This window comes from Oncorhynchus masou, chromosome 19 (assembly GCF_036934945.1).
Source record: "Oncorhynchus masou masou isolate Uvic2021 chromosome 19, UVic_Omas_1.1, whole genome shotgun sequence".
NCBI lineage: Eukaryota > Metazoa > Chordata > Actinopteri > Salmoniformes > Salmonidae > Oncorhynchus > Oncorhynchus masou.
In genome coordinates, this window is record NC_088230.1 from 36544104 (window position 1) to 36572037 (window position 27934).

Below are 27934 nucleotides of genomic sequence, written 5' to 3' on the forward strand. Positions count from 1 at the left end.
ATCACAGACACGTTGACAGGAGCAGGGGGACGGTCTGAGGAGAGAGGAACAAGAGCTTGTTAGGGGAAAAAGTACATTACGTAAGTCTCTAAAAGGAAAGGAGATTTTTCATTTTAGTTAGTTTCAAGGTGAAGTGACCGACAGAGAGGCGGTCTGAGGAGAGAGGAACAATAACATAAAGGGGTGCGGATACAGAAGTAAAGAAATTATTTTTTTGTATCGGTACCAGGGGGTGTGACTGACTGTTTGTATAGGTACCAGGGGGTGTGACTGACCGTTTGTATAGGTACCAGGGGGTGTGACTGACAGTTTGTATAGGTACCAGGGGGTGTGACTGACCGTTTGTATAGGTACCAGGGGGTGTGACTGACCATTTGTATCTGTACCAGGGGGTGTGACTGACTGTTTGTATCTGTACCAGGGGGTGTGACTGACCGTTTGTATCTGTACCAGGGGGTGTGACTGACCGTTTGTATCGGTACCAGGGTGTGTGACTGACTGTTTGTATCGGTACCAGGGGGTGTGACTGACCGTTTGTATAGGTGCCAGGGGGTGTGACTGACTGTTTGTATAGGTACCAGGGGGTGTGACTGACTGTTTGTATCGGTACCAGGGGGTGTGACTGACCGTTTGTATCGGTACCAGGGGGTGTGACTGACCGTTTGTATCGGTACCAGGGGGTGTGACTGACTGTTTGTATCGGTACCAGGGGGTGTGACTGACCGTTTGTATCGGTACCAGGGTGTGTGACTGACTGTTTGTATAGGTACCAGGGGGTGTGACTGACTGTTTGTATAGGTACCAGGGGGTGTGACTGACCGTTTGTATCAGCCAGGGGTTATCTTCTTCCACATTATGTTACCAGGGGGTGTGACAGCCTTGTTCTAAAATGGATTAAATTTACTTTTTCCCTCGTCAATCTACACTCAATGACCGTTTGAAAAAATGAAACCAGGGTTTGTGACTGACCATTTTATCGAAAATAAACCAGGGGTGTGACAGAAGTATTTACATAAGTATTCAGAGCCTTTGATTAAAGACTTGAAATTGAGCTCACGTGCATCCTCTTTCCATTGATCATCCTTGGGATGTTTCTGACTGTTTGATTGGTGTCCACCTGGGTAAATTCTATTGATTGGACATGATTTGCACACATCTGTCTATTCAATGTGTGACTGACAGTGCATGTCAGAGCAAAAACCAGGGGGTGTGACTGACCGTTTGTATCCGGTACCAGGGGTGTGACTGACCGTTTGTATAGGTACCAGGGGTGTGACTGACAGCATTGTATAGGTACCAGGGGTGTGACTGACATTTTAAATGGAAGGGGTGTGACCACCAAGTTTCCTAGAGCCAAGGTAGCAATCAGGGGGTGACTGACCGTTTGTCAAGGAGGTGACCAGGGGTGTGACTGGTCACTTGTACAGAGTCCAGGGGTGTGACTGACTGTTGTATAGGTACCAGGGGGTGTGACAATAAGCCGTTTGTATAGAGTGGCCAGGGGTGTGACTCCGTTTGAATAGGTACCAGGGACAGGTGTTTTGACCGTTTGTATAGGTACCAGGGGGTGTGACTGACCATTGTTTTGGTTCTGGTATTTGGCTGTGATATGTGGTCACCTGCTATCGTTTTAAGAGGGGGTGTGACTGACCGTTTGTATCGGTACCAGGGGGTGTGACTGACCGTTTGTAAACGTATCATTTGATCAGTTATTTATATATATAAAAAAAACGTAGTTATTACATTTGACATTAGTAAACGACTTATTTCTCTGAGAGTGAGGCGGATATAGAGCGTTTTGCAACAAAACATGATTATGCGTGTCTCTGAAATGAAACCATCAAGTGAGAGATTTAAAATAAATACATCTGTCATCGAACAACCCCACGGCATGATGGTTAAAAAAAACCACGGCATGATGGTTAAAAAACCCCACGGCATGATGGTTAAAAAACCCCACGGCATGATGGTTAAAAAACCCCACGGCATGATGGTTAAAAACCCACGGCATGATGGTTAAAAAAACCCATGGCATGATGGTTAAAAAAAACCATGGCATGATGGTTAAAAAAACCCATGGAATGATGGTTAAAAAAACCCATGGCATGATGGTTAAAAAAAACCATGGCATGATGGTTAAAAAAACCCATGGCATGATGGTTAAAAAACACACCAATCTTTTTTATGAAGTTCTTTAAATAATAAAGTAAGGTATAACATGCTGGAAGGTGGCTGGAGGGTATAAGGTATAACATGATGGAAGGTGGCTGGAGGGTATAAGGTATAACATGATGGAAGGTGGCTGGAGGGTATAAGGTATAACATGATGGAAAGGTGGTATAACATGATGGAGGTGGTATAAGGTATAACATGATGGAAGGTGGCTGGAGGGTATAAGGTATAACATGATGGAAGGTGGCTGGAGGGTATAAGGTATAACATGATGGAAGGTGGCTGGAGGGTATAAGGTATAACATGATGGAAGGTGGCTGGAGGGTATAAGGTATAACATGATGGAAGGTGGCTGGAGGGTATAAGGTATAACATGATGGAAGGTGGCTGGAGGGTATAAGGTATAACATGATGGAAGGTGGCTGGAGGGTATAAGGTATAACATGGAACATGCATGATGGAAGGTGGCTGGAGGGTATAAGGTATAACATGATGGAAGGTGGCTGGAGGGTATAAGGTATAACATGATGGAAGGACTGGAGGGTATAAGGTATAACATGATGGAAGGTGGCTGGAGGGTATAAGGTATAACATGCTGGAAGGTGGCTGGAGGGTATAAGGTATAACATGATGGAAGGTGGCTGGAGGGTATAAGGTATAACCTGGAAGGTGGCTGGAGGGTATAAGGTATAACATGATGGAAGGTGGCTGGAGGGTATAAGGTATAACATATGGAAGGTGGCTGGAGGGTATAAGGTATAACATGATGGAAGGTGGCTGGAGGGTTTTTATAAGGTATAACATGATGGAAGGTGGCTGGAGGGTATAAGGTATAACATGATGGAAGGTGGCTGGAGGGTATAAGGTATAACATGATGGAAGGTGGCTGGAGGGTATAAGGTATAACATGATGGAATGGAGGGTATAAGGTATAACATGATGGAAGGTGGCTGGAGGGTATAAGGTATAACATGCTGGAAGGTGGGTATAAGGTATAACATGATGGAAGGTGGCTGGAGGGTATAAGGTAAACATGATGGAAGGTGGCTGGAGGGTATAAGGTATATAACATATCAGATGGAAGGTGGCTGGAGGGTATAAGGTATAACATGATGGAAGGTGGCTGGAGGGTATAAGGTATAACATGATGGAAGGTGGCTGGAGGGTATAAGGTATAACATGATGGAAGGTGGCTGGAGGGTATAAGGTATAACATGATGGAAGGTGGCTGGAGGGTATAAGGTATAACATGATGGAAGGTGGCTGGAGGGTATAAGGTATAACATGATGGAAGGTGGCTGGAGAATCCAATTAGTTAAGGTATAACATGATGGAAGGTGGCTGGAGGGTATAAGGGCTGGAATATATAACATGATGGAAGGTGGCTGGAGGGTATAAGGTATAACATGATGGAAGGTGGCTGGAGGGTATGTATAACATGATGGAAGGTGGCTTATAAGGTATAACATGCTGGAAGGTGGCTGGAGGGTATAAGGTATAACATGCTGGAAGGTGGCTGGAGGGTATAAGGTATAACATGATGGAAGGTGGCTGGAGGGTATAAGGTATAACATGATGGAGGACTCCACTGACTGACTACACCCTTTATTTTTAACACAAACCTAAAGGGGTGTTATGAGAAATATGGAAGGGGGGGGGGGGTTCCAAGTCTGTTGTTTTTGTGACAAAGTAATGGAAAAGAGAGCTTTTTAAGTCACCATCAATGATAGCTGCATGATATGGCAAAACGTATCAGCAAGCATTGACAGATAACGTAATTGAAAACATCAAAATTACTATGGAATCCAATTACCTTCAGCAGAATCCAATTAGTTATTGTATTCCGATAGTAATTGGATATTCATTGATATTAGCAGTATGTGTTGCATTTAGGACGCTTTTAGGAAATTGATAAGGCAGGCAAACCTTTAATAAAGTTATCCTGAGTTATCCTCCTCATGACATGAGAGGAGAAAAATGAAAGGAGAAAATGAAGGTGAAATTGGGAAATCCCTCCCTCCCATCTCTAGTCCCTCCCTCCCTCCCTCCTATCTCCAGTCCCTCCCTCTCCCTCCTACCTCCAGTCCCTCCCTCCATCCCTTCCTCCCTCCTTCATATCTCCCTCCCTCCCTCCCTCCCATCTCCAGTCTCCTATCTCCAGTCCCTCCCTCCCTCCCATCTCCAGTCTCCTACCTCCAGTCCCTCCCTCCATCCCTCCCTCCCTCCCTCCCATCTCCAGTCCCTCCCTCCCTCCCTCCTATCTCCAGTCCCTCCCTCCATCCCTTCCTCCCTCCTTCATATCTCCCTCCCTCCCTCCCATCTCCAGTCTCCTACCTCCAGTCCCTCCCTCCATCCCTTCCTCCCTCCTTCATATCTCCCTCCCTCCCATCTCCAGTCTCCTATCTCCAGTCCCTCCCTCCATCCCTTCCTCCCTCCTTCATATCTCCCTCCCTCCCTCCCATCTCCAGTCTCCTATCTCCAGTCCCTCCCTCCCTCCCTTCCTCCCTCCTTCATATCTCCCTCCCTCCCTCCCATCTCCAGTCTCCTATCTCCAGTCCCTCCCTCCTTCTTTCTTATCTCCAGGTACAATCAATACTGGCCTCCCTGTTCTGTTCTGTTCTGCCACCAAGGTGACCGATGACACACAGTATAAGAAAGAAAATCAATTCCAACCAATGACAGATACGGTAGAATGTCAGTGGGACAGGGGTCCAGCTATCACTCCAAGACTGAGGAGACTTACTTTCCAAATTGCACTCTATTCCCTATGAGCTCTGGCCAATAGTACTGCACTATATAGGGAATAGGGTGGGTATGGGTTCTGGTCTAAAGTAGTGCACTAGGTAGGGAATAGGATGGTTATGGGCCCTGGTCAAAAGTAGTGCACTATGTAGGGAATAGGGTGGTTATGGGTTCTGGTCTAAAGTAGTGCACTAGGTAGGGAATAGGGTGGTTATGGGTCCATGTCTAAAGTAGTGCACTAGGTAGGGAATAGGATGGTTATGGGCCCTGGTCGAAAGTAGTGCACTATGTAGGGAATAGGGTGGTTATGGGTTCTGGTCTAAAGTAGTGCACTAGGTAGGGAATAGGGTGGTTATGGGCCCTGGTCGAAAGTAGTGCACTATGTAGGGAATAGGGTGGTTATGGGTTCTGGTCTAAAGTAGTGCACTAGGTAGGGAATAGGGTGGTTATGGGCCCTGGTCAAAAGTAGTGCACTATGTAGGGAATAGGGTGGTTATTGGTTCTGGTCTAAAGTAGTGCACTAGGTAGGGAGTAGGGTGCAATTTGGAACTTCACACAATGTCATCCATTCCCACCAGTCTTTAAGATTACTTTAAGATGACACACCCTGCTGGGGTCAGGGTTAGATACAGGTACTACTACTACTACTATACTAGTGGAGCCAATGCCTGGTGACACACATGGGAAAACACTGTTAAGGTATCTGTGTTGGGGGGGTGGGGGGGGGTGGAGAGATATTGAGTGACATCATGGGGTCGCGGGGTCAGGTCTACCTCATTTTCCCATTTGAGAAGCGCCGATTGTAGAGGTGGGTTAACAGAGAGAGAGAGAGAGAGAGAGAGAGAGAGAGATTTGTCCTTTGCCATTTGTACATTGTTAAAACACTATATATATATAATATGACATTTTTAATGCCTTTATTGTTTTGAAACTTCTGTATGTGTAATGTTTACTGTTAATTTTTATCGTTTATTTCACTTTATATATTATCTACCTCACTTGCTTTGGCATTGTTAACACATGTTTCCCATGCCAATAAAGCCCTTGAATTGAATTGAAATTGATAGGGGAGAGAGAGAGAGGGGAGAGAGAGAGAGGGGAGAGAGAGGAGAAAGGGAGAGGAGGGAGACAGAGGAGAGAGAGAGAGGAGAGAGCGGAGAGAGAGAGAGGAGAGAAAGGAGAGAGGGGTGAGAGAGGAGAGAGAGGGGAGAGAGGAGAGAGATAGAGAGGAGAGAAAGGAGAGAGGGGTGAAAGAGGAGAGAGAGGGGAGAGAGGAGAGAGAGAGAGAGGAGAGAAAGGAGAGAGGGGTGAGAGAGGAGAGAGAGGAGAGAGCGGGAGAGAGAGAGAGAGGAGAGAAAGGAGAGAGGTGTGAGAGGAGGAGAGGAGAGAGGAGAGAGAGAGGAGAGAGATAGAGAGGAGAGAGAGAGAAAGAGAGAGAAAGAGAGGAGGGAGAGGGGCGCGAGAGAGAGAGGTTGTGTCCCTCCAACTTGATAGTGCTCCAAAGCGCAGTATGTTAAAGCATCACATCAGACACTGATGTGGACTGATGTGGACAAAAACAGGCATTGACAGAATCAGAATATTCTCAGACTTCTTAGACAGTAACACAATGTTATCAAGTAGCAAAGAACCAAGAGGGAGACATTAATTCATGCCAAATACCAGACGCTTTTATCCAAAGCTTGTTTACATATGTGTGGCCCACTATCCTGCCTTCTTATAGACGGAGAGGTCCAGCCCACATTTTTATACAGACCTCAATGTTGAGTTGTAAAATTGATAGAACGTATTGCTGAATGGTGGACCGCGTCCAAAGAGCTTAAAACAAAGGTTTCCGCATGTAAACAATATCCCCAAAAGGAATTATTTATTTTAATATAAAAAATACTTGCTTCTTAGTCCGATTTTCTATATGCGTTAGGATGGACAACTTGTCATCAATCCAGACACCCAGGTACTTTATATTGAGAAACCAGCTCAATTTGGCCTCCACATATACAGGTCCTCGGGGTCAACTTTTCGTGACCTAGAAAACAGCACGAGCTTGGTTTTACTTGAATTTAACACTCATTTAAGATCTGTGCAGTGATTTCAGAACTGGATCAAAGTCATCCTGAAGTTCACGCTGCACTGAGGTGGCACAGGAACACAACACTGTGTCGTCTGCATAGAGATGAATGTTACAAGTATGAAGAGTGTTTCCTATGTCATTAATATACAAAGTGAAACAATAATGGACCTAAAATAGAACCCTGAGGAACACCTTTTTTAATCTCAAGAAATTCAGATTAAACCCCATCTATTAAAATGGCCTGAGTTCTGTCGCTAAGATAATTCAGATTTAACCCCATCTATCAAGATGGCCTGAGTTCTGTCACTGAGATAATTCAGATTTAACCCCATCTATCAAGATGTCCTGAGTTCTGTCACTAAGATAATTCAGATTTAACCCCATCTATCAAGATGTCCTGAGTTCTGTCACTGAGATAATTCAGATTTAACCCCATCTATCAAGATGTCCTGAGTTCTGTCACTGAGATAATTCAGATTTAACCCCATCTATCAAGATGTCCTGAGTTCTGTCACTGAGATAATTCAGATTTAACCCCATCTATCAAGATGTCCTGAGTTCTGTCACTAAGATAATTCTGAAACCATAAACAGGATGATATATCAGGCCTATTCTTGATCATTTCTTCAGTAAAACAGAATGATCAACAGTGTCGAACGTCTTTGACAGATCAATGAACAGCACAGCAGCACAGCTCTTTATTAGCATCCAAGACCTTGACAATATCATTAACAACTAGCCTGGTCGCTGTGGCAAGTACTATGTCCAGGCCTAAAACCCTGATTGGTTTCTATTAAGAATACAATTATCAGATAAAAAGGAACAAAGTTGTACATTGACCAATGATTCAAGAATCTTAGCTAAAGAAGGTAGTCTTGAAATGGTGCTCTGAACCTCCATGGACTTTACAGTGTCGCCAGAACGTTTTGGAGCTTGTGCTACAAGATGCACATTTCTGTTTGAAAAAGCTAGCCTTTGCTTTCCTAACTGCCTGTGTATATTGGTTCCTAACTTCCCTTAAAAGTTGCATATCGCGGGAGCTATTCGATGCTAATGCAGTACGCCACAGGATGTTTTTGTGCTGGTCGAGGGCAGTCAGGTCTGGAGTGAACCAAGGGCTATATCTGTTCCTGTTTCTACATTTTTTGAATGGGGCATGCTTATTTAAGATTGTGAGGAAGGCACTTTTTTAAAGAATGACCAGGCATCCTCTACTGACAGAATGAGGTCAATATCCTTCCAGGATACCTGGGCCAGGTCGATTAGAAAGGCCTGCTGAAGTGTTTTAGGGTGCGTTTGACAGTGATGAGGGCTGGTAGTTGATGAGTCAGTGATTGCTGAGATGCTGGTTGAAGACATGAGAGGTGTATTTAGAGGGCAGGTTGGTCAGGATAATATCTATGAGGGTGCCCATGTTTACAGATTTGGGGTTGTACCTGGTAGGTTCATTGATAATTTGTGTGAGATTGAGGGCATCACACTTAGATTGTTGGATGGCCGGGGTGGTTAAGCATGTCCCAGTTTAGGTCACCTAGCAGCACGAGCTCTGAAGATAGATGAGGGGCAATCAATTCACATATGGTGTCCAGGGCACAGCTGGGGGCTGAGGGGGGTCTATAACAAGCGGCAACAGTGAGAGACTTATTTCTGGAAAGGTGGATTTTTAGAAGTAGAAGCAGAATTGAAGCCACGTTGCTGTTATCATTGACAGATACTGTACAATGTTTGAGTTGACAACTCAAACATGTTCTCATTCATTACCAAATCTAACGTGTTCTCATTCATTACCAAATCTAACGTGTTCTCATTCATTACCAAATCTAACGTGTTCTCATTCATTACCAAATCTAACGTGTTCTCATATAGACCAAATCTAACTTGTTCCAAAATTGCTTTCCTTATGAATTTGTCAAATACCTGTCATGTACCGTGACCATCACTGCTTTCCTTATGATCTTGTCAAATAATATATAATATAATATAGCCTATCAAATCAATTAACATTTTACTGGTCACATACACGTGGTTGGCAGATGTTAATGAGAGTGTAGCAAAATGCTTGTGCCATATAACCTATGTCATATACCCTATGTCATATACCTTATGTCATATACTCTATGTCATATACCCTATGTCATATACCCTATGTCATATATCCTATGTCATATACCCTATGTCATATACCCTATGTCATGAAGACCAAGGAGCTCTCCAAACCATGAAGACCAAGGAGCTCTCCAAACAGGTCAGGGACAAAGTTGTGGAGAAGTACAGATCAGGGTTGGGTTATAAAAAATATCGAAACATTTTTTAACATCCCACAGAGCACCATTATTAAAAAAATTGAAAGAATATGGCACCACAACAAACCTGCCAGAGAAGGCCGCCCACCAAAACTCACAGACCAGGCAAGGAGGGCATTAATCAGAGAGGCAACAAAGAGACAAAAGATAACCCTGAAGGAGCTGCAAAGCTCCACAGATGAGATTTAGTATCTGTCCATAGCTCCACAGAGGAGATTGTAGTATCTGTCCATAGCTCCACAGAGGAGATTGTAGTATCTGACCATAGCTCCACAGAGGAGATTGTAGTATCTGTCCATATCCACAGAGGAGATTGTAGTATCTGTCCATAGCTCCACAGGAGATTGTAGTATCTGACCATAGCTCCACAGAGGAGATTGTAGTATCTGTCCATAGCTCCACAGAGGAGATTGTAGTATCTGTCCATAGCTCCACAGAGGAGATTGTAGTATCTGACCATAGCTTTAGGAGGAGATTGTAGTATCTGTCCATAGCTCCACAGAGGAGATTGTAGTATCTGACCATAGCTCCACAGAGGAGATTGTAGTATCTGTCCATAGCTCCACAGAGGAGATTGTAGTATCTGACCATAGCTCCACAGAGGAGATTGTAGTATCTGACCATAGCTCCACAGAGGAGATTGTAGTATCTGTCCATAGCTCCACAGAGGAGATTGTAGTATCTGTCCATAGCTCCACAGAGGAGATTGTCATATCTGACCATAGCTCCACAGAGGAGATTGTAGTATCTGTCCATAGCTCCACAGAGGAGATTGTAGTATCTGTCCATAGCTCCACAGAGGAGACAAGTATCTGTCCAAGCTCCACAGAGGAGATTGTAGTATCATTGTCCATAGCTCCACAGAGGAGATTGTAGTATCTGTCCATAGCTCCACAGAGGAGATTGTAGTATCTGTCCATAGCCCACAGAGGAGATTGTAGTATCTGTCCATAGCTCCACAGAGGAGATTCTCAGTATCTGTCCATAGCTCCACAGAGGAGATTGTAGTATCTGTCCATAGCTCCACAGAGGAGATTGTAGTATCTGACCATAGCTCCACAGAGGAGATTGTAGTATCTGACCATAGCTCCACAGAGGAGATTGTAGTATCTGTCCATAGCTCCACAGAGGAGATTGTAGTATCTGACCATAGCTCCACAGAGGAGATTGTAGTATCTGACCATAGCTCCACAGAGGAGATTGTAGTATCTGTCCATAGCTCCACAGAGGAGATTGTAGTATCTGTCCATAGATCTTGTCCACAGAGGAGATTGTAGTATCTGTCCATACCTCCACAGAGGAGATTGTAGTATCTGTCCATAGCTCCACAGAGGAGATTGTAGTATCTGTCCATAGCTCCACAGAGGAGATTGTAGTATCTGTCCATAGCTCCACAGAGGAGATTGTAGTATCTGTCCATTGCTCCACAGAGCTGGGCTTTACAGAAGAAAAAAAGCCATTGTAATATAACCCATGAAATATGGCCATAGTCAAGATTTAAACCACTGTCACAATCTGCAACCATGCAGCTCATCACCCAACACAGAGAGCAATTTGACCAGGCAATCAAATACACCTGATTTAGTTGCTTTGATTATCAGAATGTGCTTTTGAACTTCTGTTAAGGACGCTTCAATAAACAAGTGTTGGAACATGTCCAACTACGTCAACGATTTTAATTGGCTTATACAGAATTTGTTACAAGAAATAATTTACAGGCCACCTGGTGAGGTTAGCATAGGGCTAAATGTGTAATCTTATGTGATGGTAACAGCTAACATGTAGCCTTTAATCGCGTGGCAACTACGTCAACTTAACCTTCAACTTCTAACGTCACATAATTAGCTGAATAAAGTCCACCTGTGTGCAATCTATGTGTCACATGATCTGTCACATGATCTCAGTATATATACACCTGTTTCGCAAGTATGTGTTTGCCGTAGTATGCACAACACGGTTGTTGTTTTGTTTGGAAAGCACCTTGACGATACCTGACAGGGTCAGAAACAAGTGTAGGTGCCACCAGAACTCCACAACGTTCTAATCTTCCATTCTAAACAAAGCCAGGCAGTCTCTACAATGGCTACAGCAAGCAAGCTTAGTGATGGGTCAAATGGAGGACAGCTAGATAGAGTCAGGGAAGTGTCTCACACTGTCATCTCCCTCAGGTGTAACAGCGTTCATTCATCCTATAAGAGACAGTCTGTCTGAAATGACACCCTACTCCCTAGTCACTTTATAGTGCACTACTTTTGACCAAGGCCCTATATAGGGAGGGTAGTATTTGGGGCACAGCTCAGAAGGTGACCAGGGACAGTGTGACAATACACTAGGACCAGATGGGACCAGGGGCTAGTATGAGTTTAATGTAATCACTGCCTACAATCCCTCAGGCATACAAGCAGACAGACAGACAGACAGGCAGACAAGCAGAAAGACAGGCTGACAGGCATCCAGACAAGCAGACAGGTAGACAGAAATGTTGACAGCCAGACAGATAGGCACCCATACAGGTAGATAGACACACAAACAGTTAGACAGACAGGCACACATACAGGTAGATAGACACACAGATAGTTAGACAGATAGGCACCCATACAGGTAGATAGACACACAGACAGTTAGACAGACAGGCACACAGGCAGACAGGCAGACAGAGAGACAGAAAGACAGACAGAGAGACAGAAAGACAGGCAGATATACAGGCACTGTCACGCCCTGACCTCTCTATTTGGTTAGGTCAGGGTGTGATTAGGGTGGGCATTCTATATTTCCTATTTCTTTGTGTGTGGTTTCCAATCAGAGGCAGCTGTCTATCGTTGTCTCTGATTGGGTATCATACTTAGGCAGCCTTTTTCCCACCTGTGTTTTGTGGGTAGTTGTTTTCTGTTTAGTGTCTGCACCTGACAGAACTGTTTCACTTTTTCACTTTGTTATTTTGTTCAAATGTGTTTTGAGTAATAAAGCATCATGAACACTTACCACGCTGCATTTTGGTCCTTCCGACGAGAGACGTTACAGGCACACAGAGAGAGCGGGTTTGTCCTCACTGAGATACAGTATGTGGTTAAACCACAGGTAATCAGATATTTGACTTAAGGCAGTCTTGCAAATATCAGTCGAAGAACTGAAAGATGAGTGACTGAATGTTGAATTTTATTTACAATATTAATATGTTCAGCTGTTTCAAGCATTTGTCACAATGTTTCTGTATAGCCACTCCATGGCTCTCATACATTCCATGAGAGTCAGAGATACACATACATTCCACCTTAATACAATCCTCTAGCAGCCTGCTGGTATAATTCAAGCCTGCTGGTATATTTCAAGCCTGCAGGTATATTTTAAGCCTGCAGGTATATTTCAAGCCTGGTGGTATATAATTCAAACCTGGTGGTATATAATTCAAGCCTGGTGGTATATAATTCAAACCTGGTGGTATATAATTCAAGCCTGGTGGTATATAATTCAACCCTGGTGGTATATATTTCAAGCCTGGTGGTATATAATTCAAGCCTGCTGGTATATTTCAAGCCTGCAGGTATATTTTAAGCCTGCAGGTATATTTTAAGCCTGGTGGTATATAATTCAAACCTGGTGGTATATAATTCAAGCCTGGTGGTATAATTCAAGCCTGCAGGTATAATTCAAGCCTAGTGGTATATTTCAAGTCTGGTGGTATATTTCAAGCCTGCAGGTATAATTCAAGCCTGGTGGTATAATTCAAGCCTGGTGGTATATTTCAAGTCTGGTGGTATATTTCAAGCCTGCAGGTATAATTCAAGCCTGGTGGTATAATTCAAGCCTGGTGGTATACTTCAAGCCTGGTGTTATAATTCAAGCCTGCAGGTATAATTCAAGCCTGCAGGTATATTTGCCTAGTGGTATATTTCAAGTCTGGTGGTATATTTCAAGCCTGCAGGTATAATTCAAGCCTGGTGGTATAATTCAAGCCTGGTGGTATATTTCAAGTCTGGTGGTATAATTCAAGCCTGGTGGTATAATTCAAGCCTGGTGGTATACTTCAAGCCTGGTGTTATAATTCAAGCCTGGTGGTATACTTCAAGCCTGCAGGTATAATTCAAGCCTGCAGGTATATTTCAAGCCTGATAAAAGACAGTTTGTGTCACAAACAACCCAATGTATTTTTCTTGGCTTTTCACCGTGTCGACCAAGAAGATCAGGTCAAGGTAATGTAGTTTATTATAATGGCTGATGACTCCCAACTGGTCTGGCTGTCTGTGTGAGTGTGTGTGTGTGTGTGTGTGTGTGTGTGTGTGTGTGTGTGTGTGTGTGTGTGTGTGTCTGTGTGTGTGTGTGTGTGTGTGTGTGTGTGTGTGTGTGTGTGTGTGTGTGTGTGTGTGTGTGTGTGTAAGCTTTACATTCTGCACAGGGACTCTACAGTGGGACGAGCAACGGTGGTGGCATTGTCTCTACAGTCACCACATGTCTTGTCCTGTTCCTTCCTGTCTACGTCTCTACAGTAACCACATGTCTTGTCCTGTTCCTTCCTGTCTCCGTCTCTACAGTAACCACATGTCTTGTCCTGTTCCTTCCTGTCTCCGTCTCTACAGTCACCACACGTCTTGTCCTGTTCCTTCCTGTCTACGTCTCTACAGTCACCACATGTCTTGTCCTGTTCCTTCCTGTCTACGTCTCTACAGTCACCACATGTCTTGTCCTGTTCCTTCCTGTCTACGTCTCTACAGTAACCACATGTCTTGTCCTGTTCCTTCCTGTCTACGTCTCTACAGTAACCACACGTCTTGTCCTGTTCCTTCCTGTCTCCGTCTCTACAGTCACCACATGTCTTGTCCTGTTCCTTCCTGTCTACGTCTCTACAGTCACCACATGTCTTGTCCTGTTCCTTCCTGTCTACGTCTCTACACGTCATGTCCTGTTCCTTCCTGTCTACGTCTCTACACGTCATGTCCTGTTCCTTCCTGTCTACGTCTCTACATGTCTTGTCCTGTTCCTTCCTGTCTACGTCTCTACAGTAACCACATGTCTTGTCCTGTTCCTTCCTGTCTACGTCTCTACAGTCACCACATGTCTTGTCCTGTTCCTTCCTGTCTACGTCTCTACAGTCACCACATGTCTTGTCCTGTTCCTTCCTGTCTACGTCTCTACAGTCACCACATGTCTTGTCCTGTTCCTTCCTGTCTACGTCTCTACACGTCTTGTCCTGTTCCTTCCTGTTTAGGTCTCTACAGTCACCACATGTCTTGTCCTGTTCCTTCCTGTCTACGTCTCTACAGTAACCACATGTCTTGTCCTGTTCCTTCCTGTTTAGGTCTCTACAGTCACCACATGTCTTGTCCTGTTCCTTCCTGTCTACGTCTCTACAGTCACCACACGTCTTGTCCTGTTCCTTCCTGTTTAGGTCTCTACAGTCACCACATGTCTTGTCCTGTTCCTTCCTGTCTACGTCTCTACAGTCACCACATGTCTTGTCCTGTTCCTTCCTGTCTACGTCTCTACAGTCACCACATGTCTTGTCCTGTTCCTTCCTGTCTACGTCTCTACACGTCTTGTCCTGTTCCTTCCTGTCTACGTCTCTACAGTCACCACATGTCTTGTCCTGTTCCTTCCTGTCTACGTCTCTACACGTCTTGTCCTGTTCCTTCCTGTCTACGTCTCTACACGTCTTGTCCTGTTCCTTCCTGTCTACGTCTCTACAGTAACCACATGTCTTGTCCTGTTCCTTCCTGTCTACGTCTCTACACGTCTTGTCCTGTTCCTTCCTGTCTACGTCTCTACACGTCTTGTCCTGTTCCTTCCTGTCTACGTCTCTACAGTCACCACATGTCTTGTCCTGTTCCTTCCTGTCTACGTCTCTACACGTCTTGTCCTGTTCCTTCCTGTCTACGTCTCTACAGTCACCACATGTCTTGTCCTGTTCCTTCCTGTCTACGTCTCTACAGTCACCACATGTCTTGTCCTGTTCCTTCCTGTCTACGTCTCTACAGTCACCACATGTCTTGTCCTGTTCCTTCCTGTCTGCGTCTCTACAGTCACCACATGTCTTGTCCTGTTCCTTCTTGTCTACGTCTCTACACGTCTTGTCCTGTTCCTTCCTGTCTACGTCTCTACAGTAACCACATGTCTTGTCCTGTTCCTTCCTGTCTACGTCTCTACAGTAACCACATGTCTTGTCCTGTTCCTTCCTGTCTACGTCTCTACAGTCACCACATGTCTTGTCCTGTTCCTTCCTGTCTACGTCACCACACGTCTTGTCCTGTTCCTTCCTGTCTACGTCTCTACAGTAACCACATGTCTTGTCCTGTTCCTTCCTGTCTGCGTCTCTACAGTCACCACATGTCTTGTCCTGTTCCTTCCTGTCTCCGTCTCTACAGTCACCACATGTCTTGTCCTGTTCCTTCCTGTCTACGTCACCACACGTCTTGTCCTGTTCCTTCCTGTCTCCGTCTCTACAGTCACCACATGTCTTGTCCTGTTCCTTCCTGTCTACGTCTCTACACGTCTTGTCCTGTTCCTTCCTGTCTCCGTCTCTACAGTCACCACATGTCTTGTCCTGTTCCTTCCTGTCTACTTCTCTACACGTCTTGTCCTGTTCCTTCCTGTCTACGTCTCTACAGTCACCACATGTCTTGTCCTGTTCCTTCCTGTCTCCGTCTCTACAGTAACCACATGTCTTGTCCTGTTCCTTCCTGTCTACGTCTCTACAGTCACCACATGTCTTGTCCTGTTCCTTCCTGTCTACGTCTCTACAGTAACCACACGTCTTGTCCTGTTCCTTCCTGTCTACGTCTCTACACGTCTTGTCCTGTTCCTTCCTGTCTACGTCTCTACAGTCACCACATGTCTTGTCCTGTTCCTTCCTGTCTACGTCTCTACAGTCACCACACGTCTTGTACTGTTCCTTCCTGTCTACGTCTCTACAGTAACCACATGTCTTGTCCTGTTCCTTCCTGTCTACGTCTCTACAGTCTCTACACGTCTTGTCCTGTTCCTTCCTGTCTACGTCTCTACACGTCTTGTCCTGTTCCTTCCTGTCTACGTCTCTACAGTCACCACATGTCTTGTCCTGTTCCTTCCTGTCTACGTCTCTACAGTCACCACACGTCTTGTCCTGTTCCTTCCTGTCTACGTCTCTACAGTCACCACATGTCTTGTCCTGTTCCTTCCTGTCTACGTCTCTACACGTCTTGTCCTGTTCCTTCCTGTCTACGTCTCTACAGTCACCACATGTCTTGTCCTGTTCCTTCCTGTCTACGTCTCTACACGTCTTGTCCTGTTCCTTCCTGTCTACGTCTCTACAGTCACCACATGTCTTGTCCTGTTCCTTCCTGTCTACGTCTCTACAGTCACCACATGTCTTGTCCTGTTCCTTCCTGTCTACGTCTCTACAGTCACCACATGTCTTGTCCTGTTCCTTCCTGTCTACGTCTCTACAGTCACCACACGTCTTGTCCTGTTCCTTCCTGTCTACGTCTCTACAGTAACCACATGTCTTGTCCTGTTCCTTCCTGTCTACGTCTCTACAGTCACCACACGTCTTGTCCTGTTCCTTCCTGTCTACGTCTCTACACGTCTTGTCCTGTTCCTTCCTGTCTACGTCTCTACAGTCACCACATGTCTTGTCCTGTTCCTTCCTGTCTACGTCTCTACAGTCACCACATGTCTTGTCCTGTTCCTTCCTGTCTACGTCTCTACAGTAACCACATGTCTTGTCCTGTTCCTTCCTGTCTACGTCTCTACAGTAACCACATGTCTTGTCCTGTTCCTTCCTGTCTACGTCTCTACAGTAACCACATGTCTTGTCCTGTTCCTTCCTGTCTACGTCTCTACACGTCATGTCCTGTTCCTTCCTGTCACGTCTCTACACGTCTTGTCCTGTTCCTTCCTGTCTACGTCTCTACAGTAACCACATGTCTTGTCCTGTTCCTTCCTGTCTACGTCTCTACACGTCATGTCCTGTTCCTTCCTGTCTACGTCTCTACACGTCTTGTCCTGTTCCTTCCTGTCTACGTCTCTACAGTCACCACATGTCTTGTCCTGTTCCTTCCTGTCTACGTCTCTACAGTCACCACATGTCTTGTCCTGTTCCTTCCTGTCTACGTCTCTACAGTCACCACACGTCTTGTCCTGTTCCTTCCTGTCTACGTCTCTACAGTCACCACATGTCTTGTCCTGTTCCTTCCTGTCTGCGTCTCTACAGTCACCACATGTCTTGTCCTGTTCCTTCCTGTCTACGTCTCTACAGTCACCACATGTCTTGTCCTGTTCCTTCCTGTCTGCGTCTCTACAGTCACCACATGTCTTGTCCTGTTCCTTCCTGTCTACGTCTCTACAGTAACCACATGTCTTGTCCTGTTCCTTCCTGTCTACGTCTCTACAGTAACCACATGTCTTGTCCTGTTCCTTCCTGTCTCCGTCTCTACAGTAACCACATGTCTTGTCCTGTTCCTTCCTGTCTACGTCTCTACAGTCACCACATGTCTTGTCCTGTTCCTTCCTGTCTACGTCTCTACACGTCTTGTCCTGTTCCTTCCTGTCTACGTCTCTACAGTCACCACATGTCTTGTCCTGTTCCTTCCTGTCTCCGTCTCTACAGTCACCACACGTCTTGTCCTGTTCCTTCCTGTCTACGTCTCTACAGTCACCACATGTCTTGTCCTGTTCCTTCCTGTCTACGTCTCTACACGTCTTGTCCTGTTCCTTCCTGTCTACGTCTCTACAGTCACCACATGTCTTGTCCTGTTCCTTCCTGTCTACGTCTCTACACGTCTTGTCCTGTTCCTTCCTGTCTACGTCTCTACAGTCACCACATGTCTTGTCCTGTTCCTTCCTGTCTACGTCTCTACACGTCTTGTCCTGTTCCTTCCTGTCTACGTCTCTACAGTAACCACATGTCTTGTCCTGTTCCTTCCTGTCTACGTCTCTACAGTAACCACATGTCTTGTCCTGTTCCTTCCTGTCTACGTCTCTACAGTAACCACATGTCTTGTCCTGTTCCTTCCTGTCTACGTCTCTACAGTCACCACATGTCTTGTCCTGTTCCTTCCTGTCTACGTCTCTACAGTCACCACACGTCTTGTCCTGTTCCTTCCTGTCTACGTCTCTACACGTCTTGTCCTGTTCCTTCCTGTCTACGTCTCTACAGTCACCACATGTCTTGTCCTGTTCCTTCCTGTCTACGTCTCTACAGTCACCACATGTCTTGTCCTGTTCCTTCCTGTCTACGTCTCTACACGTCTTGTCCTGTTCCTTCCTGTCTACGTCTCTACAGTAACCACACGTCTTGTCCTGTTCCTTCCTGTCTACGTCTCTACAGTAACCACACGTCTTGTCCTGTTCCTTCCTGTCTACGTCTCTACAGTCACCACACGTCTTGTCCTGTTCCTTCCTGTCTACGTCTCTACACGTCTTGTCCTGTTCCTTCCTGTCTACGTCACCACACGTCTTGTCCTGTTCCTTCCTGTCTACGTCTCTACAGCAACCACACACACACCAGGGGACTCCTGTCAGCTATCGGCAGCAGGCCTACAAGGTAAAATATATATTTTTTGCTCTTTCAAATGATTTTGATAAAGTAACAGACATGGTGTCGGACAGGAATATTGGAATGCTGTGAGCCAAGAGCTTGTGAGTTAAAGTCCCAGGACATGTTGAATAATAACCCATATAATTAATCATTAATTATATTAATAATAATTATAATAATATATGTTGTGTATAAATGAAACAACATAATCATGTGTTTAAATGTGTCAAATACGTGTTGTAAGTTGAAAACATTGTTTGTTAAAAGCATTTTTGTGTGTTTCTAATTAGCTCAACAGCCTTTTTTTTTTTATAGGTGAAATGCCCAAATAATATTTTCTAGTTGAATGAACATAAGAGACAAGTTGAGCAAACACATATAATTTTAAATTGACCAAATTTTAATCTACGTTTTGTCAAGTTGGATCTACATTTGTTCAAAACATGTTTTGTTCAGGTAACACTGGTTACTTATTAATTTAAAAAAAATTGAAACAACTTTTTTTATTTTTTTTTATACAGTTTATATGGGCAATTCATGTCCACCTGATTTGTCCCCTTCTAAAATATGTCACGCCATAATTCCCCATTTATTCAATAACGTCATGTAATTTCGTTAAAATAAAACGTAATGGGGAACCATAAAATGTAGCTCTGTTATATTGGATGTTCAAATTAAAATAGACAGATTGTAAATCCCAACTGTCTCGGTGCGTTCAGAATGGCCAACCTTAGTTCCACAGCTATTTCATCATCCAGGTCTGTTTGCAGTGAGCCATTCATATTTAGGACAGTCCTAATGATTATTCTAATGACTTTCCTGTTCCTGGTGGCTCTGAGAATCGCTTTTTCCCCGCAGAGATTAAACATCAATGCGCGCTCCATCAATCGACTGTCAACCGAGTGGGCAGCTTCTTCCCACTGGACAGAAAGCACACAACCCAAGGCCCACGGAAGCCCGGCGTTTTCAAACCCACTTCAAACGTAGAGAATTTGCAGCGTTCTGTGAATTAGAGAACGGATTGTGAGAAACCTTGATTCAAATGGAAAGTTCTGAGGTACAGCATGAATTCATCATGCCTACTATCGGCTTATACGTTTTCTTATTTTGGTGGCAATGCATATGGATGTATATGCATTAGTCTAATGGCCAGTTTGTACTTGGTCGAACTACATGTGTGTAGACAATTATAACGCGACAATTGTCACTGGTCAAAACAAGTTGACCCGTTGTTACCGGAATGTCACAGCAACCAGACCAAATCGTCCCGTAACGTCCGATGTCGTTGTTACCGGAATGCCACAGCAACCAGACCAAATCCTCCCGTAACGTCCGATGCCGTTGTTACCGGAATGCAATATCAACCAGACCAAATCCTCCCGTAACGTCCGATGTCTTTGTTACCGGAATGCAATATCAACCAGACCAAATCCTCCCGTAACGTCCGATGTCTTTGTTACCGGAATGCAATATCAACCAGACCAAATCCTCCCGTAACGTCCGATGTCTTTGTTACCGGAATGCAATATCAACCAGACCAAATCCTCCCGTAACGTCCGATACCGTTGTTACCGGAATGCAATATCAACCAGACCAAATCCTCCCGTAACATCCGATGTCTTTGTTACCGGAATGCAATATCAACCAAATCCTCCTGTGACAAGATGATGCAGGACTTTAAAAAAATTATCCGATAGAATTATCTACTATTATTTATTGACGGTGTGACCTTAATAAGCTATTTTCTGTAAAGCTCACTATTACCTTGTAAATAATTAGGCTGTTTTTACATGTATTTTCCTGAAAAAATGAACAAGAAGTAGCTACATTTCAGACATTGTCATTTATACTCTGTCATTCATTATTTGAACTGGATAGCCTCTAGATAACTAGCTAGCAACTAACCAAAACATTGTTTACAAAATTGCTTTTAGTTGCCTGGCTTGCTAAGCTGATATTTACTGAATTAATTTTGAGATGGATGGGTTTATCGGTGTTAAAATAGTGAAGGCATGCTATCTGGAGCACCGGGATGCTGATGTCATGCAGAAGCTGTCGTTTTGTGTTTATACTTTTTCTTAACGAAAAATGACAAGTTTGATGTCGGACGACAATAAAATGTTCAAGATGTCGCTAGGAGTTTTGTTTACAGACATGTCGATAGACAGGTAGCTTGCTGTATGTAAAGCACTGGGACTTAAATGGATGGATACACAATGGTAAATCATTGATGGTACAATAGATGTCCAAGTTTCCACTCTCTTCAAAGAAGCCTTTGCTGTAGATGTCCAGTGATTGAATCAACTGTATCATGGGAATACAATAAACAATGTCGTCCACATTTAGCAAATGGAACACATGCAATTATACTGTATGACTATGGTTAATAACGATGGCTAGACAATCTGGACCCTCTCTTTCTAAAATTATCTTCAGAAATTGTTGCAACCCCTATTACTTGCCTGTTCAACCACTCTTTCGGTTCATTTGAGATCCCCAAAGATTGGAAAGCTGCCGTGGTCAGCTAGACCCAAACTAGACCCAAACTGCTACAGACCGATATCTATCCTACCCCACCTTTCTAAGGTCTTCGAAAGCCAAGTTAACAAACAGATCACCGACCATTTAGAATCTCACCGTCTTCATTGACCTGGCCAAGGCTTTCTACTCTGTCAATCACCACGTTCTTATCGGCAGACTCAACAGCCTTGGTTTCCCAAATGATTGCCTCGTCTGGTTCACCAAATACTTCTCCGACAGAGTTCAGTGTGTCAAATCAGAGGGCCTGTTGCCTGGGCCTCTGGCAGTCTCTATGGGGGTGCCACAGGATTCAATTCTCGGGCCGACTTTCTTCTCTGTATACATCAATGATGTTGCTCTTGCTGCTGGTGATTCTCTGATTCACCTCTATGCAGACGACACCATTCTGTATACTCCTGGCCCTTCTTTGGACACTGTGCTAACTAACCTCCAGACGAGCTTCAATGCAATATAACTCTCCTTCCGTGGCATCCAACTGCTCCAATTGCTCTTGAATGCAAGTAAAACTAAATGCATGCTCTTCAACTGATTGCTCCCCGCACCTGCCTGCCTGTCCAGCATCACTACTCTGGACGGTTCTGACCTAGAATATGTGGACAACTACAAATACCTAGGTGTCTGGTTAGACTGTAAACTCTCCTTCCAGACTCACATTAAACATCTCCAATCCAAAATTAAATCTAGAATCGGCTTCCTATTTCGCAACAAAGCATCCTTCACTCATGCTGCCTAACATACCCTCGTAAAACTGACCATCCTACCGATCCTCTACTTCGGCGATGTCCTTTACAAAATAGCCTCCAACACTCTACTCAACAAATTGGATACAGTCTATCACAGTGCCATCCATTTTGTCACCAAAGCCCCATATACTACCCACCACTGCGACCTGTACGCTCTCGTTGGCTGGCCCTCACTACATATTCGTCGCCAAACCCACTGGCTCCAGGTCATCTGGTCTCTGCTAGGTAAAGCCCAGCCTTATCTCAGCTCACTTGTCACCATAGCAGCACTCATCTGTAGCACGCGCTCCAGCAGGTATATCTCACTTGTCAGCCCCAAAGACAATTCCTCCGTTGCCCGCCTTTCCATCCAGTTCTCTGCTGCCAATGTCTGGATCGAACAGCAAAAAATCACTGATGCTGGAAACTCTTACCTCCCTCACTAACTTCAAGCAGCAGCTGTCAGAGCAGCTCACAGATCATTGCACCTGTATATAGCCCATCTGTATATAGTCCATCCAACTACCTCATCCCCATACTGTATTTATCTATTTATTTTGCTCCTTTGCACCCCAGTATCTCTACTTGCACATTCATCTTCTGTACATCTATCACTACAGTGTTTAATTGCTATATCGTAATTACTTCACCACCATGGCCTATTTTATTGCCTTAACTCCCTTATCTTACCTCATTTGCACTCACTATATATATATACTTCTTTTTTTTCTACTGTATTATTGATTGTATGTTTGTTTATTTCATGTGTAACTCTGTGTTGTTGTTTGTGTCGAACTGCTATGCTTTATCTTAGCCAGGTCGCAGTTGTAAATGAGAACTTGTTCTCAACTAGCCTACCTGGATAAATAAAGGTGAAATAAATAAATAAATAAATAACAACTATGGTTAATAACTATGGTTAATGACTATTAACTAATAATCACTGGCTAATTAGAAACAGATTTGCAAAATAACCAAGTGAAGGTTACTTGTAAAAGTTGAACGATCAAGTCACATGTTACATGCGTCTGAATAATTTAAAATCCATCACAATAAATGGTGAATTAAATATTGGAGCTGTCTGCTCAGCTCACCAACCTATCGTTGGCGAAAGCGCATACAATGTCCACATTTCCAGATGGATTTTCTGTTTTGGCACAGTGAGTGAGAAAGGATTGGCAGAAACTGCTCGTTAGAGAAAAATAAGAAAGCCATGACAATAATATTCAATATTAACTTACTTGCTGATACCACAAGCATGTCGCTGGAGAAGAGCAACTGGACAGCACAGTTCACCAACACAAGCAGACGAGACATGGCTTGGCGTTTTATTCGTCCCAGATTTATAGACCAAAATGCATAAATGTCCGATCTTCTTCAAGTACCCAACTTTTCGGGCAACTTAATGCCTGCTGCAATTTATAGCAAATTAGGACAACAATTCCTTTCACGAATCATCCCTATTATCCGAAGTGACCGTTGAAACCAAGTCTAATTACCCTATTCAGAGTAGGTTAACTACCTTCAGATATGTGACAAAAGAGATCACATTAACATTTTTGTCAACATGTCCCGGTCCATTCATGTCAACAATAATCCAATAGGTATTCGTTAACCATCCCTCGGACAGCAGAACCTCCTCACCTCCTCTCCTTTCTCAAAGCGTCTGGTCCAAATGAAATCTCACGGCGTTCCGATGCCTTCGATCTTCTCCAATGATTTATTTAAAAAAGAGGCTTCCACAAAAATATAACGCTCATGCCATCTTCAAGTGTGATTCCCAATCTCCTAGGAGCTAGTCATGTATCATGTACAATGAATAGGCTACAGGTAACCTGTGATTAAGACAATGAGGGGGATGAGACGTTCAGCACCTCGGACAGCGCTCCAGCAGCGCTATAAACTACAGACAGCGCCTCGGCAGCAGGCAGCGCGCCTCAATCTAGTAAGCACTGCTTTCTGATAATTTATTCATGTTGATCTCTCTCTCTCTCAATTTCAATTTAAGGGGCTTTATTGCCAAAGCAAGTGAAAGACAATAAACACAAGTGAAAAAAACTGTACAGAATGTATAGTAAACATTGCACTCACATAAATTCCAGAGGAAAAGAGACGTTTTAAATGTCATAATATGTCTATGTAAAGTGTTGTAATGATGTGCAAATAGTTAAAGTACAAAAGGGAAAATAAATCAACATAAACATAAATATGGGTTGTATTTACAATACCACACTGTGGTATTTCATCCAGTAGATATGGGAGTTGGGTTTGGGTTTGTTTTTACATTTTTTGTTGATCTGTGTAATCTGAGGGAAGTACAGTGTATTCAGAAAGTACTCAGGGTCTGATTACTTCTGTAAATAAGGTATTTCTATTATTCAGTTTGTATACATTCGCAAACGTTTTCACTTTTGCATTATGGGGTATTGTGTATAGATTGATGAGAAAAAATAAAATAATTTAATCCATTTTGGAATAAGGCTTTAACGTAACAAAATGTGTAAAAAGTCAAGGGGTCTGAATACTTTCCGAATGCCCTGTTTGTGTCTCTAATATGGTCATACATTAGACAGGAGGTTAGGAAGTGCAGCTCACTTTCCACCTCATTTCGGGGCCAGTGTTGCACATAGCCTGTCTTCTCTTGAGAACCAGGTCTGCCTACAGCGGCCTCAATAGCTCACTGAGTTTGTACATAGTTAAAGCTTTCCTTAATGTTGGGTCAGTCACAGTAGTCAGGTATTTTGCCACGGTGTACTCTCTGTTTAGGGTCAAATAGTATGGTCATGGATGTCTAAGTAAAGGCTTCCTCTCTCTCCTCTCCTGGGCCATGGATGGCTAATTAAAAGCTTCTCTCTCTCCTCTCCTCTCCTCTCCTCTCCCAGGCCATGGATGGCTAAATAAATGCTTCCTCTCTCTCTCTCCTCTCCTGGGCCATGGGTGGCTAAACAAATGCTTCCTCTCTCTCTCTCTCCTCTCCTGGGCCATGGGTGGCTAAACAAATGCTTCCTCTCTCTCTCTCTCTCTCCTCTCCTGGGCCATGGATGGCTAAATAAATGCTTCCTATCTCTCTCTCTCCTCTCCTGGGCCAAGGGTGGCTAAACAAATGCTTCCTCTCTCTCTCTCCTCTCCTGGGCCAAGGGTGGCTAAACAAAGGCTTCCTCTCTCTCTCTCTCTCCTCTCCCAGGCCATGGATGGCTAAACAAATGCTTCCTCTCTCTCTCTCTCCTCTCCTGGGCCAAGGGTGGCTAAACAAAGGCTTCCTCTCTCTCTCTCTCTCTCTCTCTCTCTCCTCTCCTGGGCCAAGGGTGGCTAAACAAAGGCTTCCTCTCTCTCTCTCTCTCCTCTCCTGGGCCATGGGTGGCTAAACAAAGGCTTCTCTCTCTCTCTCTCCTCTCCTGGGCCAAGGGTGGCTAAACAAAGGCTTCCTCTCTCTCTCTCTCTCTCTCCTCTCCCGGGCCAAGGATGGCTAAACAAATGCTTCCTCTCTCTCTCTCTCTCTCCTCTCCAAGGGTGGCTAAACAAAGGCTTTTTGAAGGTTGTTGTTACATGGATTCAGGCCTGTGGTTGAAGAACAAACATGTCTCTCTGTGGTTGACAGAACATAGACGGAGAGTGACAGCATGTCCCCTACGGTGTGCCCTTTTAAGGGTGAAGACACACACTGAAAATAATAGACACACACTGAAATAATACACCTATCATAGTTATGTGTCACTGTGCTGCAGGTCCTCCACCGTAAAAGCACTGTTACTTGCAATAGATCATCTACTTAACAGCTGTTGGCATTAGTTATTCGGTCAAAATACTTTAATCACAGGACTTCATGTGCAATTTTTGAGAGCATACATAATACGGGTTCTGTCGAAGGGAGCGTTTTTTTCCACAACAGATCCCCAATACCCTGTGGTCATCATATATTGTGTACTAAAACCTACCCTACAATAATACTAATCATGATCCTGCAATGGCAACATGAGCAATTTAGAAGGAGGGGGAGATACCGAGTCAGTTGTACAACTGACATGTGTCTTCCGCATTTAATCTTACCCCTCTGAATCAGAGAGGTGCAGGGAGGGGCTGTCTTAATCAATATCCATGTTTTCGGCGCCCGAGGAACAGTGGGTTAACTGCCTCGTTCAGGGGCAGAACGGCAGGTTTTTACCTTGTCAGCTCGGGGATTCGATCCAGCAACCTTTACGGTTATTAGTCGAACACTCTAATCACTAGACTACCTGAGCATACAAGTTGTGTTATAAGGATCATTCACAATAGATCCTCCGAAACACTGCAACGATGTCAAGCTATTTCTACAAATAGACAATGTGGGATCAGGCAGCTGTAACGGCAACTCTAGTATAATATATAATATATAATGCTAGGCTGGACAAAAAGCTATATGGCTGACTCCCAAATGGGAACCTATTCCATTTATTGTGCCCTATGGGCCCTGGTGAAAAGTAGTGCCCTACATAGGGAATAGGGTGCCAGTCTCCACAGTAGGCTGATGATGTTGAGCACATAGAAACCATGGCAACATCCATAAAGAACAACAGTACTGTTAGCATCTCCATGGCTGATATTGATGGTAGTAACTTTCCACAGATCATGTTCGCTCTGTAGTAAAAAAAAAACAACCATGATGTTTAGGCTATCTCTATGCTACATAGGCTATCTCTATGCTACATAGCCTATGTAGCATATAGATAGCCTATCTCTCACTAGACAAAACAAAGTGCTGGCTGTGAGCGAGAGCGAACTTAGCAGCAAGAAGAGACAGGACACTTGCTGGTCATCTTTCGATATAGAGTTTCAACTAAACTATAATTAAACACCTGCTCCATTTGGGCATCGTACCATAACACTAGATGCCTGCGGGTTCAGAATGCTATTTGGTCCATAAGGTTAATAACTTCTCATGTTCATAACTGTGCACTCTCCTCAAACAATAGCATGGTATTCTTCCACTGTAATAGCTACTGTAAATTGGACAGAGCAGTTAGATTAACAGGAATTTAAGCTTTCTGCCAATATTAGATATGTCTATGTCCTGGGAAATATTCTTGTTACTTACAACCTCATTCTAATCACATTAGCCCACTGTCCCACCAATCCTGAACACTTTAAATTATTTCATGCTGAGCATCTGACATGTGTGCTGCAGGAGCTGTGTGTGTGTGTGTGTGTGTGTGTGTGTGTGTGTGTGTGTGTGTGTGTGTGTAACTGAATCAAATCAAATCAAATGTATTCACTAAGCCCATCGTACATCAGCTGAAATCTCAAAGTGCTGTACAGAAACCCAGCCTAAACCCCCAAATAGCAAGCAATGCAGGTGTAGAAGCACGCTGGCTAGGAAAAACTCCCTAGAAAGGCCAAAACCTAGGAAGATACCTAGAGAGGAAACAGGCTATGAGGGGTGGCCAGTCCCCTTCTGGCTGTGCCGGGTGGAGATTATAACAGAACATGGCCAAGATGTTCAAATGTTCATAAATGACCAGCATGGTCAAATAATAATAATCAAAGGCAGAACAGTTGAAACTGGAGCAGCAGCACGGCCAGGTGGACTGGGGATAGCAAGGAGTCATCATGCCATGTAGTCCTGAGGCATGGTCCTAGGGCTCAGCTCCTCTGAGAGAGAAAAAGAAAGAGAATTTGAGAGAGCATGCTTAAAATTCACACAGGACACCAGATTAGACAGGAGAAGTACTCCAGATATAACAAACTGACCCCAGCCCCCCGACACATAAACTACTGCAGCATAAATACTGGAGGCGGAGACAGGAGGGGTCAGGAGACACTGTGGCCCCATCCGATGATACCCCCGGACAGGGCCAAACAGGCAGGATACAACCCCACCCACTTTGCCAAAGCATGACCC

At 44.2% G+C, this 27934-nt stretch overlaps 1 protein-coding gene across 1 annotated transcript in view; it reads right to left on the reverse strand.

Annotated features, from left to right (window-relative positions):
* Window positions 1–23376, reverse strand: part of LOC135505671 (fibronectin type III domain-containing protein 4-like) — a 69471-nt gene extending 46095 nt beyond the window's left edge. Inside the window, exons 1-2 of the mRNA XM_064924716.1 lie at window positions 23301–23376; window positions 1–55 (exon numbers count right to left, since the gene is read on the reverse strand). The exon at window positions 1–55 is cut by the window's left edge and continues 82 nt beyond it. Coding sequence (XP_064780788.1) covers window positions 1–55; window positions 23301–23376 — 131 coding nt within the window. The remainder of the gene's footprint in view (window positions 56–23300) is intronic.
* Between the last annotated feature and the right edge of the window lie 4558 nt (window positions 23377–27934).